Below are 24456 nucleotides of genomic sequence, written 5' to 3'. Positions count from 1 at the left end.
TGGCAAATCTTTTGCAGGGTTTTCTTTTTTTCTGGCCCTTAAACTTTTGAATTCATCAGAAGGATTATTTCATAAATGATCAAACATGAGCTACAAATTCTGAGTGATCATTTAGTCCACGGTCTAAAGAAGATTTTGGCACCGCTACGCGTCGTACAGCCGCCCGTTTGATTTGGATGATAGCCTAAAGTTATTCGCACATTTATCCGATCCTGAAGCCCCTAGATTTTTGGAGAATTAAGGCTGTTAGATCCATCCTCAGATGGATACACGGCATCCGACGTGAGTATACGTCTAATTTTAGACAAGCAACCATGAATGAGAACTCCTTCACCTCTGGGCTGCAGCCTTTTGAGGTCACAAAGACATCTTCAGTGTGCATCACTGGTTACGTTTCGCACAGTTACTTCTCAGTCCTACTAGGGCGGCAAAACCTGCCAAACTAAAATTTAAAAATTTGATCAAATCATTTGTTTCCTGGACGTGCAGTAAGGCTGGGGCGCATTTTTCCCGCACCCGGTCAAGTTAACGATGTCGCGATCTTGATATACCTCTGGGCCGCAGCTTTTTGAGGACACAAAGACATCCTCAGTGTGCATCACCGGTCATTTCGCACAGTTACTCCTCAATCCTACTAGAACGGCAAAACCTGACAGATTAAAATTTAACAATTTGATCAAGTCAGTTGTTTCATGGACGTGCAGTAAGGCTGGGACGCATCTTGCCCGCACCCGGTCAAGTTAACGATGTCGCGATCTTGATAGAGCGACGTGTCAATAGACAGTTATGGTAGGATATGTCGATGAGGTTAGCTAGACTAACTGAGTGCCATTGAAACTGCACCCATTCCCACTCTTATTTATTCCTGTCCGTGACCTAAAGAGACCTGACCTTCGTGTTGAAACTGAAATGAGCTCACCTTCACACAGACAGTGTCGTTTCACACCTAATTATCGCAGGACATAACACATAAACGATGGTTTACTTAAGGGACAAAACAAGGGGTTGTACTCCTGGTTGGCAGTGTACATATCAGCCTACGCGTGATATTGCCCATCCCCAGGTGCCAATTCAGCTAGAGCCCAGAGCTCCAAAGTCGGGGCTCTAAAAGCCCTTTACACATCACGATGTGCTTGCACAACATATCAGAACTCAAAAGGAAAAATGATACAACTTCAGTCACCACGGGTCTAAACTCTATCTGGGTTGCTTCTTTCTATCCTTGGGTCGCCTGCTAGCAAATTTTTGCATGGTCCAACTGAAAGTGGTTTGCTCACTGCAGGCCGTTATATGAGTTCAACTGGTGCCATTTAATGACATGTTACCAGCTGTCCGATCACAAGCCCGAGCTCAAACGAAACAGCCGAAGGACAGTGACCTGATGACGCAAATATTTTGACATCATTGGCTGACAAAAATTCCCAAAGTTGTTCAACATGATTTGCAACAAAGTCACAGGGAGATGACTACGTCAATAAGCAACTGCTTTACGTGATTTGACTATCACAGTTAAAAAAACAATCAAAGGGCGATCAGTGGAACGGGGAATTAAATACAGAGTAACCCAATGTAGGTCACACTAGGATATGACAATCTTGAAGCACAGCTGCCTAATAAACCTGTTTAATCGAATGACTACGAGGTATTAGGCATTTCACACACAGGTACATACAAACCCGAAGTGCACTGAAAAAACGAACGTGAATATGTGAGAGCGTGAAAGAAATATAGAAAAGCAGAAAAATGCCAACTAATTACACAACAGAAAAGGCTGATAAAATTGGGATCGGTTCGTTTTGTAGACAACGCTGCACAATTTATCGGCCGTAAAAACCTGAGAAATACATATTTATATCTTAATCCGGCACATTTATGACGGTTATGGCACTCAAGAATCAATAGCGTCGGGGAAAGTCATGACCCACCAACTCATCACTTGGATTGTTCAGTCATTCAATTTTTCAGCTGCATTTGGATGTTTTTCTGTACAGCTGTATAAGATCGTCGATTTCACCAACTTGTTGCAAGAAAATAGATAACATGATTTCGAGACACATGTGCTTATTCCCAAAGCAAAGTTTGAGCCCCCGAATAGTTGTCTTGGCACAGTCGACTTTGCTCTCAAGTATGAACCACTTCAGTTGTTTCCGAAGGGAACACTGATCAGGACAGCCAGCTGGCACCTATCGAGCCAATCACTAAAGTGATCGTGGAATTAGTACAAAGCCCTGTTGATGAGTAAAACTGACCCAGGTCTCAACCTCAAAAGTGATACTGTTGACCAAATTGTGTGACCTCATTGTGGACAGAAGCAGTCCTGGACCAACACAACCGAAAACGAATACGTGATCAGCCGAAAATAGAAACCTGAGCAGAAAATCTCCGGAGAGACTTTCTATAAATCAGGAATCCGTAGACATTAGCCAACCTATATTTATAGACCAGCCGGCTCTAGTTTGGTTCCATCTACTACACTCTCATTCAGTAACTCCGGGACTGATGTCCACCAACGACATCTGAGTCACAAGAGAGAAAACATTCCACTCACCAAACGGTTTGCCATAACACAATCTTGAACGTAGTAGCTGCCGAGATTTGTGCCCCAAAGATATTAGCCTGCGTCGGAAGTTGGGCAGTCCCTTAATACCATATTGCTTTAGTGGTGCTCATAAAGTGTTCGAGTGGAGCGTTTGTCCTCACAAATGTGGAACCCGATCAACGAAGAGTCAAGTGGGGACGGACACTGCTGTGAATTCTCCCCCGGCGAGTACACAAATTTGCAAATCGACGGGATTTTTACAGAAGACTCAACTGATTCCCTAGTTTATGGTCATTTTTAACTAAACTCGCTGCACAGAAGACGTCTCATGTTTCATTTGGCAAGATATTTGAGATATCGCAGCAATTTTGTCAGTAGACTCCTGTGGTAGTTCGGGAGGAGATTTTAGATTGCCGACTGGAAACCGGAACTTGCGTACATAGTCACTATCTCCATTAAGTTACAAGTTTTTCCGGTCACCGACATGAGCGTCATTATTGGGTAAACAGAGTTTTCAGACATCCCTAGTTAATGATCATATAAACAAGCATCTATTTAATGAACAAACAGTTTTCCATCAGTCCTTTTTTCCAATAAATCAGTTCAGTTTTTTTCACAACAAACTCAACTTACCATATGAGTTACTGCTTTGAACTAATCTTTGTGTAAACCGAAAGAACCGCAGTCAACTGTCGTTATGATGAAGGCATTTTATTATACTTAAAACATCTGAGTTGACCACTCGATGTTGTGAGGGTTTACTTGAAAAAAAACTTGAGGAAAACGTCATTCGTACCATACTAAAAATAGAAGCTAAAAGTGCTCAATAAAATTTAACTCCTTAGAAGCGAAAACTAGAATGATTTGTTCTTGTTTGAATTTTGCCTGTCAGCGAACCTATCGAAATACATTACTTTTTCACATGAGTCAATGATTTTACATCTGACTTGATAAGGAAAACACATATAAGAGCTACTTTTGCGTTCCTTTTTCGGATGTCGTGACCGCTCTCCTTAAAATTACGTATACAGTCACGTGAAAGTTGTTTTCATTTTTCATTATTCACACATCCGAAGAATTCAAACTAATTAGAACAAACTAATCAACTTCGGCTCTTTCACATCTCTGTTCATTGAGCATGAAAAACAATTGTTGTTTCTCACCCGGACAAAATGTAGAGTGCAAGAGTGTTATTGCTCAATTGGCTGGCCTTGTTGCAAAACACTTTCTTGATGAGCAAACAAACACCTGCTGATCCAGCCACTCATGTAGAGAGAGGAAAAGTGACGAATTTATCCGGCACATCCTTGGAGTTGACTATTCGAAAAGAGCAAAAAGTTGATTCATTGATTTATTGATCAAATAAACAAACGCTGATGGTAAATCCGGATATAAGGAAATTGCCCTCCGTATCGAAATAACTCCCCTCCATCTACCATGCGATCGGATCGGCAAAAGATTTAATTATAATTTGAGGAGAATGAGGATAGCAATGCATACTCTCTGGCTAAAGTACTAAAGAGCATATTCATTACTGGTTTGTTATCTGAATAGATCTTTAGAAATCTCTTGTAGTGAGCTACGAAAAACGCCGATCCGCGCGACCTTGCCGATAGCTAGTGTAGAACTAACCGAATAGTAATTCAAGTTAGATGCACTCGTCCTACATTTCTGCTTATGAGGCACAATCTTCTCGAAAGTTTGTAACTAACAGGCTGTTATTTCTTGGGTGCATAAATTTCAGCTTACTTATGAGTTATATTTGAGGGGTGTGTGGGGCGTCTTTGTAAACAAATCGAAGACAACCTCGAATGTCACAAGCCGTAAATTAAAGTAACCGCCAAAGACGATTATCTGTATCATATTTGGTTACATAAGCTTCATCCTTAGGTGATCAGAATCAAGACTAAAAACGGACCCTCGGTCATTTCTGCAGCCAAGACTAAAAAGGATTTATGATTTCCAGTATCGTTTAGCTTGGGTTTCCCAGTCAAAATTTTGAATGCCTCCGTTTCAGAAGTAAACTATACTGTCCCGGTTTAACAGAGACGGAAGTGAATGGAGAATGGGCCGCACTGCTCACGTTTTCACAACTCACTAACCTTTATGTGATGACTTGTGGGGCACCAAACAATTTGTTCAAGGTTTGACATTGGGAGATATAGAAGGACACATGATGTTGTTTGTAAGAAGGACCTGTTCCAGAGTGTAAAACCTGAACCATCCAGTTGACCCTAGGAATTTTCAACGCCGGATGTACAAACTGTGTACGCGAACGTCGGAAACTTGCGAAAGCTGTTAAACAGCTCACGAGCGGCTGTGCAATTTTCGGCGCTCGTCAGGTAGGCGCACTCTGCTAAATGCCGTCAGCTTTATGGTCTGCTTGAACTCGAATTGCATGCAATTCACCAGGTACTCTCATTTTCACACAAATTCGGCTTTCACGAGAGATTCGAATGATACCAGCCGAATTTCTTGTCCATGGTGATCTTCAACCAGGCCACTTCATGTTTCAGTTCGGACGACATTTGGAATATTGCAATACATTGATTAGACGAAACGCACCATTCAAAAGGTTGGTGAAAAAGGTTCGACAGTCTACGACCGGTTTTGTAGTTGATGTGGTTCACCAGAAAGGCGCGGGCCCAAAGCCCTATGTTATATTTGAACCTCAAATGAACGGAATTCAACAGATGCTATCATTTACAAGTGAAGATTATCTAGCGATTATAAACGAGGGAACAGATTAGGCTTCAGCAATGTTCCTTGTTAAAACCAAGCTACTTCACAACTGTACATATTTCGCGAACTATCGAATACTGTTTAAATAATATATTTCAGATGTTGTCAAGAGTGTCTTTTAAATTTCCATGATTCAGTAAACCGTTGTAAAACCTTATGCAGGGAGGCTGGGTGTAAACTTTTCCCCCATTATTACTCCCTCTAGGTGGCATCTTTTGTGGCTGATCTATGGGTCGTCGTTTAGAGTATTACTTGTAGCGAAAGCACTAAAATCTCCGTCATAAACTTTCCGAAAAACAAGATAAGCGGAGGAATTTGAGTCTTTTGAGGTCAAATTCGATAAAGTAGTGACCAATTTGTTCCAGGCAGAATGAACGCACTCACATCCAGCAAATAACACAAGCAATTGTCAACAATATTCCCAGTTTGGAGCCAATCTCTACCCAATAATAGATCTTACACTCGTATCCAAAAAATGATCCCACGGCAACTCTCTCCATAAAGAACCGGTTATTTATGAAATCCCTTTTTCTTGAGGGACGTAGGGTTGCTGATGTGTTTGTGATGCAGCATCAATATTCTAAAAAAAACCACGCTAAAAATGCATTCTGTCAGTCATTGACCTCGATACAATTTCGACCAACGCATACATTCATTTCCCGTAAACGTGAAGCCAAACGCGGAAAGTTGGACATTTGTCGGTGTTACTTTTTTTGTCTTGCTTATCCCCTCGGTGTGAAATAAGTTCCAGGGAGGTATGTTTTTCCTCCAAATAGAGCTAGTCTACTACTTCATCTGCGTGCTGTATGTGCAATTTTTTGCGCTGTCTCTCCTGATCACGCCAGAAAGAGAATCCTGATCATACTGATGAGTTGCAAGAATTTGCGAATTTATGACACTTGGTTTATCTAGAGGCCGTAGGCTATCGTGGTTACCATTGAAAATGCGAGCACTTGACGAACTGTTCTTCCGTTAGCTTAAACAGTTCCTTCCGGCGGAGTGACTGACGTTGGACTCCGTCTCGGCAAAAGTGCGGAATTTTGTGAAAGGTAGGGTGTAATGTAGGGGCTTCTGCTTTTCGGAATGCCACTCTTCCTAGACAAGAAGATGACCTCATCTTAAAATCCCAGACAGAACTCTACCAGTAGTCATCCAAGTGCGTTGCGAAACCCAGAATTTCATAGGTAAAAACAAGCTTAGGCTGAAAATAAAAAACTGGAAATTCGTCAATGAGAAGGCTAGCTTTGAACTGTAGTCAGACTTGATCCAGTTAATCAGTCCATAAAAATTTCCAGGTAGTAGCTTGTAGTAGTAGCTTGTATGCCGCACAACTGATCGTGGTGGTTCTCATTAGACCATTTTCTCTCATACAGGAGAAAGGACCTTGTTAGACTGTTTAAAGGTCTACAGCCGCACATTTTTGACATCGTGTAGACCTTTCTTGAAACTCACCTGATACTGTGATCAAAAGACCCGCATTTGAATAGGAAACGCCCTATTTTCATTGGTTCTGGTTTTTGCTCAAAGAGCTATTTTTAATTCCAAATCGAACGGGCTTTTTATCTGTGATTCGTAGTGAAGCAGTATGGGTAATGCCCTGGGACGAATATTTTGCCTCTCTATCCTTTCACTGTTTGTTCACAGTCAACATGAGCACTTGTCCCGATTTCCACTTTACATGTCTTGTCTGTATCGGATAAAGACAGGAAAAGTTTTAATTTCACCACGGTTGCTAGAAATTCTTTCTTAAGGAAAACATTGAAATATTTGGGTCCACGATAAGTTGAATCAAAATCGGTCACCAGTGACGACGGAAATTTTGTTGTCTCCTTCCTCCTGGTCTTATTTCAAATTTTCTAGCCTAGGCTTATCCTCATGTTTGAGGATGAGCATATTGATTCTTCACGTTTAGCGACGTAACGTGTGCACTCGTTGCGTTATATTCCCTAAACAAGATGGACGTTTGAGAATTAGTCACGTCAGCAGCAGTTTCGAACCATAGTACTAGTCGGTTGATCAAGGATTGATGAAAGGAACGACGACCTAGGGGTGGGGGAGACATGGAAGCTGCTGGTAGCTGAAGCTGTTAGAATTCGCGTCAAGCAGCCATTAAGCGCCTGCACTGAATGTCAATTGATCGTATATAACCAAATGCTGTATGTACGATCAGCTGGATGATGAATGATTACGGCCTTCAAATAAAGCTACATTGTGATATGCACCACCTCAGTTTGCTGAATTGGTTAAACCTATGGAAACGAAAACCTGAAGCGTGAATCGTTTTAAACTGGGTTGAAAGAAAACGGAGGCTGTGATGCATTATAGGGAACGTAAATCGAATTTGGTTGTGGTGTTTTGTCAACAATTGTACCCTTTGTCCGGCAGAAACCCTAATCAGACTGTGGGACTCGCTATCGAATCAATTAGTTCACTTTTGCGGTCTTGTCGCCATCTGATCAGTCCAGCCTACTCAACGAGGAATCCAGTCTATTGCACACTGATCATCACCTGCCACTTCACTCAGCAGTTTCACTCTTTTACTACTGAACTCATTTTTATCTTCACTACATTATGGCGAAAAAATACGAGCACAGACGCTTGGTCATCTCAGTCGGCTAGTCCCAAGGCTGCACAATTAACAAAGCAAACGAGATGGCCAATGAAAAAAGATGTTTTAAATTGGAATCGGCTGAAACAATGGTCTGATAAAGAACAACAAACATTTTTGAAAACAAATGTGAATGGTCGAGATGAGTCCTTGGAAATAGTTCGGTTAACCGAAAGTCGGAGAGAGCACTCATTCTTCGAAATACCCATGGAAATCAATATTACCGTGGCTGAAGTTTGGGGTCTCTTGACTTGATTGTATCTAAAGTGCACTGTAAACTCCGGTTTGTCAGATGCCATTAAGTTACCTGATACATCCACCAAAATGCATCGCAAGCAACTGAGAAAAACTCAGTAAAGAAGAAAGAGACTTATAGGAATCAGTTTAATTTTGACATCTTGTGAATCATGGCCTTATTGAGTAGCTTCTACACTCTGTTCCGTTTCTATCTGTGTCAACTCATCTTCAGGTGTGGCATTATCAAACTTGACACCGAAAGTCTTGAACCGGATCATGTTATCAGCTTGCTTGGTAATTGTAATGGATCCACTGAAGTGCATTGAATCGGGAACGCACTGCGACTTCCGGACGTTTATCCAAATCTTACACGTTAGATTTCGTGTCTTTTTTGCTTCACACTGCTGCCTTGGTGTGCCCATGACAGTTGCTATCTGGACAGTTTGGCAAGAGCCTCTGAGAGTTTGAAACTACTCATGCATGTACTCAAAATGGGCAGATTTAATCCGCCGTCATGAGTCTTTCGTGTCGAAATTAAACAGCTGGCCGGTTAGAGCGCGAATTTACTGACCGGATGGTCCGTGATTCGAACCCTGCTTCTGCATCTCGAGTTCTCCTGTCATGCTTGGGCAGCCTAGCTGTATCCCAGTCCTCGTGCTTCAATTTGGTGGCATAACAGCTAGGCCCTGAAAACAATCTTTTGGGATGTTCTAGTACACCGTTCACAAGGGAGCAATGTCACTCTCTCAGTTAACGAGAGTGGTAGTTTGCATTTGGTAGGGTGGGTGGGGATAGAAGGCCTGTCTACTGTCGAGGATAAACTAATCAGTCGTAACGGTTACTTCGTTCATCAAGATGCTGCTTGGTACTGTGGTCCAAACAAATGTCGTCTCATTTTAGTGGACTGATCGTTCATAACATCGTCCTTTTTGCTTGCTGCAATTGGTCAGTGACTCGTAGGTTTCGAGTGTGTTAGGAGACCGTTAACAAGTCCTTCCGTTTCGAATGTACTTGGTTTTTTCTTATCACAGTGCGACCGTTCATGCGTACGGTCACGCCAGTCATGTTTTATCTGCCTCAAAGTCCATTGCGAAGCCTTGATAAGCTTTGACGGTGCGTTTGCGATTGTCAAGATTCACGCCCAAAGGGAAACACTGAGATGCGAACAAAAATAGCATCGCTGTTCTGAATTTAACAGTCTATCGATTGTGCTTTTAATCGAAAAAAATTTCGCTGTAGACGACACGGTCGCTTCTAAATATCCGACTAGATTTCATGTTCACTAACTTAAAGATGCCGATGCTGCTGTGAATGACTGTCAGTCTGATTGACTTCCGAAGCACTATCGACTCTTTACATTCAAGCATTGCATTAAATGGTGGATTTGTGTACAGTGGTTTTGTAAGACAGTCCACAGCATACGAAGCCACGTATAGACCCTTTCGCCTGGGGCCTTTTCTCCGAGAGAATTACATATTCGCTTGTGAATGATGAGGAATGTTGTTCTGGATTCGTTAGACAGATATCTCTCCTCCCTCTAGAACGAAACAATGTCGGAGGTGTGACTTTCACAAAGATGATGACTCTGGATGAAGAATGGTAAATGTGGGAAGGTTCGAGAACTATCGCTCTAATAAAAGTGGGGACGAAAGGTCTATTCTACCTGAAACCCATGTAAAAATAACTAGCTTTGCCGTGTTGTCTCATCATACTGCGTTACGACTTCACAAGCCTCCAACAAGCAGCACAGAATACCAGAAGAACAATTACGGCATTTTATGTGGGCTTCAGAAGCATCCCATCAATCAGTTTCTATCTCTTGTGATGGAGTGAATGGTGACCAAGCAACTGAAAACAGGTGTCTTTACTTGGGCGCTTTCCCTATACAGAGAATATTGCCACGTATTTACCAGAATGTTGTCAAAACCGATCTAACCAAGTGTTTTTCCTCCATTTTTCCTTTCATTTACTATTCAATAGGCTCCGCCGTATGAAAATGGACCAACGTAAAGTACAAGATTCAGCAAACACGCTTGTCGACTTGGCCAAGGTAAATATCATCACCTTCACATCCACTTTTATTATCCCGGTTGTGTAGTTTTCCGTTTGTAAGCTTAGTTCCAACAGTAATAATCGACTACCTCAAGCAAAGAAGCAGAATGTATGTTTCACTGTGTGTGTGTGTGCGTGCGTGCTTGTGCACGCGCGCATTTTCCGACCACGCCCTTTGTGTGGATGGAATGCTTATGAAAAGCGTGAAGTGTGATCAGCTCCCTCCTTGGGGAAATTTATTATACCGCCATTTGAGAGAGCATTTTGGTAGCATCACAAATAGTAGTGTGGATAACCCACTTTCAGACCATAGAATAGATTGGATTGTCCTGTGGAATTCCATGCTGTAACATACTCAGTGTTCAACTACCGAAAGGGCTGTGGTCAAATGAGTTCACCTTTGTGTTCCTTTTTTGTTGCGCGCTCAGACTTCGCACACTGCTCTGATGTCTACACCCTCAGCCTTCATGTCCATACCGGTCGGACTCTATCGAGAGGTATTATCGCTTAGCATTCCTGTCACTTAGCATTCCATTCCCGGTACTGCTCCGAACCAAACTGCCTGCTCACTTGACCTTGTGTTACATGCCACACCGTCCCCTACGCATGACCAGCAGCCCGTGTTGTATATCGTAGACCACAGTCACATAGAGCAATAGTGATGTCGTAATTCCGTATGCGTGAAACAAGACCGGGGTGTCGGTGATGCATGTAGTCTCTCATTGTTCACTCACAAAAACTTGTTCTATTCACGTGTGCATGATCAACCATGCCATTCACCAGAATCCGTTTTTATGTGTACGTCGGCCCCAGTAACAACTATCTATTGTGGCAATCTGGGACTGGACGCTGGTGCAGACTGGCATCCACTTCTGACAGTAAAACATTCGGAAAATGGGGAGCAATTGTTCGTGTAACAATAAGGATGTGTAGAAATATCCTACCAACCTTCGAACGCTCTGACTTATTTTGGAGCTTCATCGCATACGCGCCTTCCGAAACGTGTCTTTGACACCAACACGGATGCTGAAACAGCTGAGTTGTTGCAAATGTCGCTCACGACAGATTTATTCCTTGAGACTTCACATGGGACCTAACCGTGTGGATAAAGGGCCAAAGGATGGCAGAGGTGCGGAGCAATGGGAGCCTTGTAGCAGCTATTTATAGGGTCTACTGGGTACATATGGTGTGCATACAGAAAGGATATAGCTGTTCGTAGAAAGACAGGATTCGGACTGAGAAAACATCTCATGGATAGGGTGAAATGTCTCAAGTTCGAATCCCATCCAGGACGCTGCTCATTCCCTGTACGTTTTGTACGACGTAATTTGCCTGTTCAGGAGTGCGAATTCCGGGAGTCACTTCCAATAATTCTGAAATTTAGCATAGTAAACTGAGCATCGCAGAGCTCACTGCACTCAAGGACAAACAACTCGTGACTATCCGGCAGCCTCGTTATTAGCTCAAGTGCATTCGAATTTTCGCTCGAGTTATTTGACTTTAAAATGAACCCAACTAGAATTAAGCTGCGTAAAGTGCACTTAGTAAGAGCACATCTCAAGTGGTGGGGGTTACTGTGACAGTGATGTTGGGTATGTTCCCCATCGTGGCTATTTGTGATCAGACTGCATTGACGCTCCATATGTCAAAATGCCCATTTGAGAAGTCACGCATAACCAACATGCATCCTCACTTAGCGCGATAGATGACTGGTTGGTAGTAGGTCTGTGTTTACGAGATAAAGTAGACCAGACCCATTCTGAAAGCTAGTGTGGCCAATAAGATACATTACGGTTTGTCGACGCAGTCATGCAAATTCCTAAAAATGTTGTCTTGCGAAGTGCTCCATTGAAAAATTGATGTAATACAGGTTCCTACTTTTAGGTTTCATTGGCGATAAGTGATTTTTGAAGTTAGCCAAACCGAAATCCAAGTGCAAAGTGACGCCCTGAAATTAGCAGATTAAATTAAAGACAAGTAAATAAATAGTGACAGAACAAGCAAAAAACTAACGTGCAAATGGTATCCCGAATTGCTTCGTGGAGCGATCTTTCGTTTGCTCATGGGAGTAACGTTTCAGTGTGGCCAAAACAGATGTAGAACATTCTCTCCGTCTATGAGTAACCGTTAGCCGGATATTTAAGGTGGGAGTCAAGCCATTAAGCTCGTTTGCTGCATTGTATTTTAGATATTCTCCACACACTAGACCACAGGACAGGATACAACCGGCAAAGTTTGGGTAAGGTCTTCGCCCAGAATGGTGTTTTGGAAAGATCATGTGGTAAATCGTGCCTTATAAGAGGTGCTAACATACATCCCCACACTGATACTCTGTTAGAGAAAATGAAGCTAATTTTTTATGTAATTCACGTTAAACAAAGAAATTAAAGACAGTAAATAAATAGTGACAGAACAAGCAAAAAACTAACGTGCAAATGGTATCCCGAATTGCTTCGTGGAGCGATCTTTCGTTTGCTCATGGGAGTAACGTTTCAGTGTGGCCAAAACAGATGTAGAACATTCTCTCCGTCTATGAGTAACCGTTAGCCGGATATTTAAGGTGGGAGTCAAGCCATTAAGCTCGTTTGCTGCATTGTATTTTAGATATTCTCCACACACTAGACCACAGGACAGGATACAACCGGCAAAGTTTGGGTAAGGTCTTCGCCCAGAATGGTGTTTTGGAAAGATCATGTGGTAAATCGTGCCTTATAAGAGGTGCTAACATACATCCCCACACTGATACTCTGTTAGAGAAAATGAAGCTAATTTTCTATGTAATTCACGTTAAACAAAGAATGATAAGGCCGGGCAAATGGAGCTAACGAGGCATTCGCCCGTTAGCTCCATGATATCACCCATTTCTCTGAAATTCGTGAGTAGATAAGGTAAAGCTATGAACATCGTTATAACTGCTATCTTCAAAATTGTACTCAGGTGCATATGCAGATCATTAGCTCTCTCGGGCTAACTTGTTCAATGAGTCCAAATATAGTCATTGGCGCTGATATATGTTTTCTTGAACTGTACTTTGTCTGCCTGAGAACTTCCGAAGGTACGTCTCACACCGTCCGAAAACAAGTCCATAATAGTGGTAAATTAGTATCGGGTTGGTTTGGACTGACCGCTGCATGCGTTCGAAATCGACAAGATACAACGGGTACTTGACGGTTATGGCTTCACTCATCAGAGGCTGCGACTCAAGTGCATACTTAAGTAATCGGGTTCCGGTTGATAGGATTAGTCCTGGGCGTTATGTCGTTAGTGGACCACATCTACTTCAGCACTAAATTAACTTAAGCAAGTTTGCACTGCCGCTGCGTATCTTTGCTTTGCGGATCACGGATACCAATAGCGTGAAAGAAAATCTTGGCTACTGTAGAGCATTTGAGTAGTGGCTGTTCTTTAACACAGACTAATCCTCACCGAGCGATAAAACGGAAGCCGATTTATGTAAGAACCCCGTAGGTTTTGTATCCGATCCTTCCAACACTGCTCGTGTTTCCCCTCTCTTGTCATTCTACAAAATAAGACCATTGGGTCTACGTTTGCAAACGAGAAGACTTTCTTTACCTGACTTGATGACGGTTGGTCTGTTGTGTCAAGACGATACTCACGATACTGGATTTACACACACACACACACACACACACACAGTTTTTATACTTCCAACCGATTGTGTACATCATCACCTGTATGCCGGAAAATGGTAGGGTTACGCAAAGAAGTGATTCAACATTGCCTCCGCTTGATTATTGCTTTTGAGATGCATTCGACATGCGCAAGGCCCCCGAATTCCAACATTAATACTCTGAGATTGAAGCTGAAAACAACTGGATCGTAAATATCGCCCACTGATCTCTTCTCAAATGGGCAAGCCGAAGGATAGCGCGTGTGGCAGTAAAATGATAACCCTTCAGTTGAAAGGCTTTCAAAGAAGAGTCCGTTGGACAACAGCCCACTTACCAACGTGGGCAGTCTGTGGCATGATTATTGACGAACTAGCCAGCAAAAGCGTGAAACCTCTTCTTAAAAGCACGTTTTATCTTCATTCAGAACGATTTATGCTGAATCACCTGGCATCAAAAATAGTCATACAAAGGGATTTCTATCTGTTTGGTTCTAGCGCGGCAAAGGCTGGTGGAACGGACACTACATTATGTGTTGACTTGATGGAATAAAAAAGGCGTTTCTCCGTTGATTCAGTGTGGATCTGTGCAAAAATTTACCTGGCTTTTCATCGCATGGTGTGAGCAATTTAGATCGATTTGATATATCTTTCATTTTCTTCCATAACAGACGTTATGGATTCAGATGTCTTCCACAGTTCAGCTGGTGCAAATTATCATCCACTGGTGTCATTTACTCGCTCTACTCCTTTTGTGTGTGTATGTGTACTTCCAGACACAATCCAACATTTATGAAACGGTCACCGACGTCCGAATGGAGCAAAACTGCCTCAGTCATCGGATGGAATTGATGGAGACAACGCTCATCAAACTGCAAGTACGTAGCATTAGTTTCTCTGTTGGCTGGGTACTGGTGGTTGGTCAAGTAGCCATTGGTCTTTTCGCTGGGCTTGGAAATTAGCAAACTTTGTTTCTGGTCAGTTGAGTGGGCACTTCATCCTTGCCTGCTTGTGTATGAATAATATTCAAAGAGCCCCTGATAATTTTTTATGTGATTAGCTGGTTTGCTGGCCCTATTTTCTTGCAAGCTTATTGGCCCGTTCACCACTGCGCGGTGACGAACCATGGCTGAAGAAGCACTTGCTTGGTAAACATCGGGCAAAGATAGTCTCCGGAATATGCTGTAATCAGCAACTTGGTTGCAGGATGATCTTTATATCCAGGCTCGTGTTGAAACCGCTGAAAGTACATACTCGATGTGGTTCCAGGTCGGTTTGGTGACTGCCGACGATTTTGGCTCACAAACTCCTGTGTAAATAAAATTACCACTTATGCCATGCGTCTGATACTGACGTTTTTATGCCGCCCAAATTTGCATTTGTATGTGACTTTTATGTAAGTTCATGTAGGCTCTTGATCGGTCTAGCTTTAGATATCGTACGCTTAGCAACAGAGACTAAGTTGCATGAACCCAATTTTCGCAACATCTACGACTGGTGTATCGTTGATTCCACCAAAAATGCTGGTAGGTTATTTGTTCTTCATCAAAGTTCACTTTCACTTGACAAGGGTTTCACATTGTAAGTTATTGGGTTATGTGCTATAGACGCTCTGGGATGTTATGCGGACAGAATGACTGGCCCCAGTTTCTCGATGCAACAAGTTTAGTTTCGCTTTAGATGAACTTTAGAATGAACTGCACCCGGTACCAGAGTTCGTTTTGCCACACTGGAAGATATTTCTTCCCAAATCAAGCAGTACTCAAGCAATTATAGGGCCTTACTTGAGGCGCAATCTCAGAGATTGTGCGCATTGTTTCAAGAAATTTTAGAGGACAAACACATTGGTTTCACTTCGCCTGGTACTTATTTGCATCCTCAACAAATGCTTCACTTCACCGTTTGTTTAGGAACAAATGCGCACTCTCCCAGGGATCTTACGGGCGACAGTGATGCAGCAGCAGTTTGCCTACCAAAAGTTTGCCTCCGGGCGCTCAAATGAGCAACCTTCGCCGGGTGGCCACCAAACCACCATAGAACAGAAATGAATCACGGAATGAATGAGGAACATTCATATGTCTTTCACTATATTCCTATCTGCAGAAAGCTTGTCTTTATTTTTAGTCAGCCCTCATCTATTGAACAACCAAATGGTTTTTCGACGTTTTTTGATGAGAACTTCGTTTCTAAGTGTGTGTGAATTTGTTCGTAGACATTCCCTGGTGCCTTTCTTAAAAGGTGGCCCCCTTACAGGAGAGATGCTTTAGCCCTCCAGGTCCAATTTGCTGGTGATTCAGAGGCAGTTTTCATCCAATAAAGATATCTTCCCCTACAATGAGTTTCGACTTTTGAAGAAAAATTTTGCAGTCATGCCGACATCCACTCATATTTTAGTACAATAGAATAACCTTTGAGGGAAGGTAGCTGCCTTCCTGTACAGCCATTCCAAACTCTCAGACAGAGGTGGATAAGTAACCTAAGCAAATGGAGCAATATTTGTGAAAATCGTAGCATCATGTTTGCTGCTTTGTTTTTGTTTTCTCAGGATTCCCATCCGAAACATTTTTGTAAATAAAGAAACTTGAATCGTTTGCCATTCTCTGCTCAGCTGTGTTCTCGGGTCTGTCAATCCTGCAACACGGATACACAAAGGAGAGAAACATCTGAATTTCACAGTAGCTCTCTTATATCTGGCAGCCAAAAGTGCCGTTCTGGTCTAACGACTTTGAAACAATCAATGTGGTGGCTGAAATAGGGAACAAGGTTAGTTGAAGCTTCAACGATTATCAAACAGCTAGCAGTATCCGCTGTCTGAATGACCAAGTTACCGCTGTCTCAGAGACACCATTCCCAATCAGAGCGATCAACCAGTGTGCAAATGTTCATCACTGCTAGAGTGCCATGCAATTAACTGAGCCAAAGATAACACGGGTGATAACCCCAGTTAGTGACAGTTACTTAACACCAGTGGTTTCACTGCACAAGGAAGCACAAAGTAAAGTGTCAGTGTGCAACCATTCAGCCATTTACGTGGTACTAGTTGGCAACCAGCGAACTACACTCATTTGCAAACAAATTGCTTAACACCAGTGGTTTCACTGTACAAGGCAGCACAAAGTAAAGTGTCAGTGTGCAACCGTTCGGCCATTTACGTGGTACTACTTGGTAACTAGCGAACTACACTCATTTACAAACAAATTTGGTCTTCCTGGAAGCCGGCTGAATCTCTCGTTTACGATGTTTCTAAGCAACTAAATGTGCTGCACCAGGCAGCCTCATGTTTCGGTTGGTACGACATTCGAGATATCGGTATAGATGTCTCTCGCAAAACCAAATTTGTTTGTAAGTGAGTGCACTTTGTTAATTTCGTGCAATTCGGGTTCGAATGGTTGACGGAGGCTCGGGCACTATCCCTACCTGATGAGCCCCAGAAAGGGCGGAACCGGTCGTGAGCTGTCAAAGGATTTTCAGCAACCTTATAAGTAGTGCATCAAGTCTATATTCGGTAACTACTTGGTAGCTATGATTTTTCTAGTAGAACATTCTCAGAAAAATTGCAGAGCTGTTGGTTGGAATGTTCATTCACCCGATCGATTTGGTTGCAAACGTTTATTCACCGACGGACAGACATCTTTGCTTCGTTTCTATGTAGCTGATTGGTGTGGCAATGCAGCCGAAGCGTGCTTTGTGGTGGAGTTCACCCAAAGACATGCTTCACTGACAGCAACACCACCAGATAAGAACACTGGTGCTTCACAGCAGTAAAGCCATGTCAATTTATTTGAATAAAGCCGTAAACGGGGACGAAAAATTTGATGGGAAAGAGGAAAGACCTAGCATACAACAAACGTCCCAAGTGACCATAGCTCCAACGCTCAGTTAGAGAATCTAGAGGAAGACTGACAGTATGAGTGTTATTACCTTGGATTAGCGCAATAGTGTTTAGTGTCTCCAAACACAAGCCCAAGTCACAAGAACCCCACCCCGGAAGGCGTGCAGCACTTCATTCACTCCAGTCATATCAATCTTCTTCCACCACTAGGCTTCCATCACTCCGACCTTGTCATGGAAAACAGCTCTATTCTCGGCGGGTGGCAACCAGGCATGCGCACAATCCTCAACTTGTAGTGCTGGGTGCATTCTAGCAGTGAGATACCATCTTATTCACCAGAAAGCCGTCTCCAGAAAACCTCATGCCGAGTTTTCTGGTTACAGCCGACTCGGGCTGTTGTTCCGAGTCATCCGTGTTCACAGACCTAGAAATGTCTCGAATCCCCCCCCCCCCCCGAATTGACCAAGTCTACTAGCTCCAAAACAATGTGGTCCATACTGTAGTCCATACACACGTCCTTGGGGGCCCAGTGATGACACAGATGGCCCGAATTGGCAAACGGAATTCTGTCCTTTTAGATTCGTGCATTTATTTCCTCTGTCACACTACTGTCAGAGCTAATGCAACTTCTGAGATGAGTATAGCGTTCCACAACTTTCAGTATCACTCCTTGAATTCTTATAGGCATGTTCATAGACCATATGTCATGCAGAAGGACTGTACTGTATGGGTCCGAAGCATATTCTGAAGGACTGAGTGACCTCGGTCAGCTTTGTTGTTTTCATTAAGCTTCCTAATCCTATTAGAAGATAGGAGCAACGTCGTCTGCATTTTCCAGTTTAATAAGTTTCTCTCTCAGGGAGATATGAACACCAGTGTTTTGGAGACCTTCCAATGTCCGCCTCGTTACATCATCAGTAACGAAGTTAAACAAAAACGGGTAGAATGGGCACCCTTGTCGGACATTACTGTTTGCAGGAAGGCTTTTGGAGAGTTCCCCACACAATCTGACATATATGCTAATACAAACAGCTTATGATGTTCACGGAATTCTAGGGCATGCACTATTGCGCAAGCTTCTTGAGAACCAACCTGTTGACAGAATCGAAAGCGCTGTTGAAGTCAAGGAACAGGATTGATCTAACACTCACCGCAGTACCCAGTCCATTCGAAGCCGGGATCCTGTTTGTTGTCCTGTTGTCCTGTCTTCACGCAGCTTTTTCAGACGACGCAGAGTAAACAGTACAAAGAGTCTGGTGAAGATAAAGCTCAACCATTTTCCTCTAACTACCCTTTATGAAAGCGGACACATGTATCAAACCATTCCGTCTGTTAGGACGATCTCGTTCGCAAACAATGCAAATAAGTTGGACAAGCGTCGACTTAATATTTCACCACCATCTCTAAAAGGCGGGTTGAAAACTCGTTGGGACTGTCGATGCTTAGGAGACAAAAGGTGGTCGCTTATTTCCAAGTCCACTATCCAGAACTTCGCTGAGACTTTAGAGGAGCGACTGCAAGAGGCCAGGTGAATGGTTGTTGAAAATATTCAACCAAACGATTCTGGCACCCATTTATTTTAGGAACAGACAAGGGTTTATGCTCATTGACTCTTTCTCCAACCATAGGCTTTCTTGAGCCTACTGCGCCTGCCGGCTGAAACGGTTTATGCACACTCACAGTGTTTATCGCCCCCTCCACCTCATCAGCTTTTTGGATTCACCAAGGTTCTCGACCCGTGCAGTGGCTTTTTTCACCCAAAGTTTGGCATTTCGCCGAGTGTTTCTGTACTCGTGACCAGCATGAATACGTCTCCGAGTTTCGGGCATTTAGGAAGTGTTTCTCTTGGATCGGTGCAAAGATCTAGTTCATACATCATTCCACAGGTGGAGCGCCCAACAATTTTGGGTTTTCGGATATTGATTTCTGATCAGAGTCAACACTTGAAGACGCGCTGCCCGGAGAAAAAAGGTTCCAGTAGGTGACCCTGGTAGAGTGGTTTCACATTAGGGTACGGGGGCTTTTTAATGGCTGGTTGAAGTGTGAGCAACCCGTGCGTCCCTAAGGAGTGCAATGAGAAGCCCCAATGAGTAGCTGTCCGACCCAGTTACACACAGATGTTCCAGAACCAGCAATAATTAGTAATTTACCCACGCTACCTATAGATAATGGCGACGCGATTTATCTGTGTTGGAGTTTCTTTCGCATGTTGAGGGCACCAGATGGCCAAGCGGCTTTGATTGTTTCTAAAGGTGGTAATTCAGACAGCCTTTATTCGGTGCGTAATTGTAGCAGGTGTTCACCGTTGTTCGTTATTGCTACTCCAATCCTAGACGAATATTCAGTTGAGCCTAAGAAAGTCCAAGTCCACTTATTTGCGCATTCATATTCCACGCAATGATGACATCGGAACTCTTAGCTCGCTGCTACAAGGCTCGCTCAAGCAAAGAACCATCAGTTCAGTAGCTTGAGACAATGCCAATCCTAGCAGAAGCATCCACAATGGCTTCTGGATCATCACAGGTGCGCGACCGAAGATCAGTGGAAACTTACGAAGAAGTCAGTTCAACAACCGTACTTGGGCTCGTTTCGGAGAAACAGCACGCGTTAAGAGAAAGAGTCCTGCGTGCGTCTAAGAGCCGCCAGTTGTACAGCTTATTTCAGAGTGCGAACGCATTTCAAAAGTGCAAAATCTGTTAACAGAATCATGCATACAGGGCTCTGGAAGTACAAGTTATCAGTGCTTAGCTGATTATCGCTCGCCGTAAGCATTTTATCAGGTTGTCATAGGAAAGCTGTAAACTGGTCAAGATTATTTTCCCCTTGGATCAAGAGACAAATTTCGCTTTCACCCTGTTTTATAACCCGAGGATTTAACCCTAGATTTTCAAAACCCTGTAATAGTGTCACTTGATGGGGTGCGGACATCTATCACTTTTTTCAACCAACTATTCTATGAATATGTAAAAAATCGCTCGTAAGCTTTCATCTCTCCGAAACTCTGGTGAAAAACATTTTACTTGAGTATCTACTGTACCTCCTGATCCTTGAGGACAAGTTCACAGTCACGTCAGAGACATAAAATGCATTAATTTATTCAAACTACAACAGAGCCCTTTTGCAAAATTTGATGCGTAGTGAGTTCCAGCCACAGATCAATGGCTTTGTTTGAGATTTTAATATATTTCCTCAAAAGGAACGCTTCATTTTTACCGGTCCTCCGAGGGGTGCCAAGCTTTACAAGTTTTAAGATCTTTCCTAAATTTATCGTCCCTGATGACATGCCCCAAAATTTACGCGGGAAAATTGAGCCCATTGGGTTATGGAGTCATATTTAGAACTGCTGTGGAATGTTCCTCCAACGTCAGACATCAAAATATATTATTTGGTACCACACAAAACAAGATAAAATTTCTGTAGTTAGCGAGAGTTTCGTCTTGATGTCTTTCCGACCCATCTTTTCGCATCTGCTTTACCGAAACGGCAAGTGATTATAAGTCCTTCAGCTGATTATTTTCTAGCTTCAATCCGGTTCTTCCTTCGCAGGACTTAGAAACCGTTCAACCACTGTGTTGAATGACTTGCCAACCAGATCTCAAATAAAAGCCGGAAGAACCGCAGATGATGGTGGGGTAAGTGGAGACAGAAATAAAAAATGATAGAATGGATCCATATTCGCTTGTCACCGGACCATAGCTTGTTAAATAACTAATTAAAGATTGACAGTGTATGCAGGTCTATGATGCAAAGTATTCCTTCCACGAAACGGGACTATGAAATCCACTGACCGTTATAAGAGACTGTAAACACAATCTGTCCCGTGATTTCAGAGCGCTCTCACAAAGGCGATTTTCAAATTTACAGATGGTTAGATCATTTGCTTAGTATAGACTCGTCTGACTAAAATATTCGGCAAATCGGGTTCCCTCTTGAACCTCCCGTAGATGTGAATCAGTCGAACTAGTGGAGTGTACTGTCTGTCCTTCAAGACGGTAGATTTTTATTTCATGTGGTCCAAAAAGTTTACGTTTTTGTGCAGCAATTGGAGTTAAACTCAGAAGCTCAATTTTTGAATTTTTGACGGTACCTACAGTTCGTCCGAATTTGTCAGCCTGGGAGTTTACTTTGAACATCATTGTAATAGTTTGCTCCATTTTGAGGCTTTCGTCACAGTATTTCTGAAATATTTGGTGCCGGATTTGAGATAATACCCAAGATAATCGAACACTCCAGTCTTGGGGCTTTGCACGTCATCCAAATGAAACTATCCACATGGTGACTGTTGAGCAAGCTGTCGCGTCTGTGATTTTTTACGTTTTTGCTTTAAAAGCGCTAGCTTGGTTTCTTTCTCTTCCATTTAGCTGACTTCTGTTAGCACTCGAAAATAGTTTCGTTAATCGACGCAACTGTTTTCTATTTTAGCTGACCATGTAGAGCAAATCTTCCATTGTTCTTAAACGAATTTCCATTCTGCAGCGATACCATGATACCACTGGTAGGCATGTTAGCCTCATTACCATACTAAATGGTGTGAACGTTTCTGGCTGGTGACATCCAGGTTTTACCCCAGTAAACTTTATTTGCATTCATTCATCTTGGCTTTCAACTTTGTCGGTGTTCCGCTCAGCCTACCTTTGTGGTGGTAATTTTTTTCTAGGTAGCTTTAATACCACATAAATCTGTCTTATCACTTGAAGTGACTTAGTTATTTGTGCGCTCAAAAAACTCTTCGAAATAGTGTAATACCACGGCAGTATTAGTGGTGATGTAGATAACTACACAGCAGAATTTAAATCGTCTGATTCATTTCTGGTCCTGTTCTCTCGTCTGTTGGTAAAGGCCGGCGTTCATGATGATTTTTCTTTGTTTTAGACTCATCACTGATTGAAATGCAAACAACATGACAGATACACTCATTTGCATATCAGTTTGGTTTTCACGGGGGTTCAAGTGAATCTCTTGGGAACTGCACCTACCTGATGAGCTCCAAGAAGGGTGAAACCGGTCGTGCGTTATTGAAGAGTTTTTAACAGATTTGTGAGTAGTTTCCTCTATGAAAGTGACTGGAATTCCTTTCTAAAAAGCTAAAGCCACAAACGCTTGCCAATTCCTGAAGTTACATTGAAAACCATATCTTCTCGGAATACATCCACTAACTTGGACCGCTATTCTAGTGTTAGACTGAGTAAAGCACAACAGGTTAAGACAAAACTGGTCGAAAATCAAGAACAAAGAATAATGATACGATGGTGGCAGCATGACTGACTGTAAATTAAACGTTTATGTTCTTGATGGATTGTTCAGTCCCCACTCACCCTCTAAAAAATATCCAATGACGAAGTCTTGCTTGATAATTCCTACTCACAGACAGCGAAAGTAGCAACTTCTCCCGTGTTCCATCCTGGAAAACTACCCATTTGCTCTCAATATGCATATTCACTGTCCCTCCAATATGTCGCTTCAGGCCGTTGTACTTTCGCACTCGCACGCACTCACACCCTCGCACTCACGCTCCCGAACTCGCTTGTTCGGAATATAGCTGTTGTGTTCCCTGCTGTGAATCTTTTCTCCGGCACTAGGCACTGGAGCGGGGTCGACGGTCAGCTACATGTGGCATAAAACCATACGACAGCCCCCCGGTGGAGACTGTTGTGACCCTTAGTTTCACCATGGGAGTATTCGAATTCACATCAGACGCTAGAGGCACAGACACGCCAAAGAACTAAATGAAACCCCACCAACTAGGGTTATAGGAACCTCAGTGTCCCCGTTCAGGCTACCATCCGCGGAGGACAATATAATAGGAAAATGATTTGCACTTTTCTAAACAACTGTCCGACTTTGATTCTATTTTGACAGGTTCTATAAGAAGCGACAAGGGACTCCAGTCTCAAAGTTATCAGCAGTTCATCAATACTTCTGCATCTGACTTCCTGAACTCCAAACATAGCTTTAACATAGGCTGACAGTTTCCTTGTGCCTCGAAAAAATTTCTTCCTGGCTAAGGCATATATCTTTCCTCTGGAAACATAGAACATCATCTGAATAAATCACGGAACGGTTTTTCGAAAATGTATCGATTTTTATGCAAGTTCCTGAGTTGGTTGTCCTCATCAACACAGAACCTGGCATTTTATTCTGATTGGCTTGTTCCTTCAGTGTATCAGGCACAGGCATAGTTCACGGAGCAGATTTTTGACTGCCTGTCTGACGTAACACACTACGTAAGAGATTACTGAAAACGCTTCGGCAGCACACTGCCTGTTTCATCCTTTTGGGACTCATCGGGCATTCGTTTGCACAATGCGAAATTCCTTATCAATACCCGTTTCTACTTGGGCACCAAGCTTACGTTAGACGAATATACACTGAACTGCAAATTTACTTTTTTTCAACAGGAAACTCAGCAGAAAGCAAAACTTAGTCCCTCGCTCTAATGAGCTTCCACTACGTATACTGTATAAAGGCCATCCCATGTCTTCTCAGAATACTATTCGATATACAGGAGAGCATAGTTTGACACAACAACAAGTTAGGTTGTAAATTATCGTACAAATTCACTTAAAAAAATTGAGTGTTCTATTAAAAAACGTGGTCGTTAGAATCTCATGTAAACGCTTACCTGATTACATTCAAGGACTAATGCGGTAATAATGGTGTTGTGTAACAAAAAGTACTTCGATATCTTAAACTACACCTCGTGTGAGGTTGCCTTTCCACAGAACATTCGTTTGGAGATAATTGCAAATGACAGGTGGCGCCAACATTACAATGAGTCTGCTTTGTTTGCTAGGCGGTGTTTTCATACCGCAGAATAG

The 24456-nt window shown here is 42.7% G+C and overlaps 1 protein-coding gene across 1 annotated transcript in view; it reads right to left on the bottom strand.

The window, feature by feature from the left end:
• Positions 1-24456, bottom strand: part of T265_04141 (hypothetical protein) — a gene marked incomplete at both ends in the record, with an annotated part of 48191 nt that overhangs the window by 20799 nt on the left and 2936 nt on the right. The window contains one exon of the mRNA XM_009168799.1: positions 18790-18891. Within this exon, the coding sequence (XP_009167063.1) occupies positions 18790-18891 (102 nt within the window). The remainder of the gene's footprint in view (positions 1-18789; positions 18892-24456) is intronic.

The sequence above is a fragment of the Opisthorchis viverrini genome, assembly GCF_000715545.1.
Source record: "Opisthorchis viverrini unplaced genomic scaffold opera_v5_65, whole genome shotgun sequence".
In the NCBI taxonomy this organism is placed as follows: Eukaryota; Metazoa; Platyhelminthes; class Trematoda; order Opisthorchiida; family Opisthorchiidae; genus Opisthorchis; species Opisthorchis viverrini.
The sequence above is the reverse complement of the archived record's forward strand: the minus strand, read 5'-3'. Positions and strand labels throughout refer to the sequence as shown.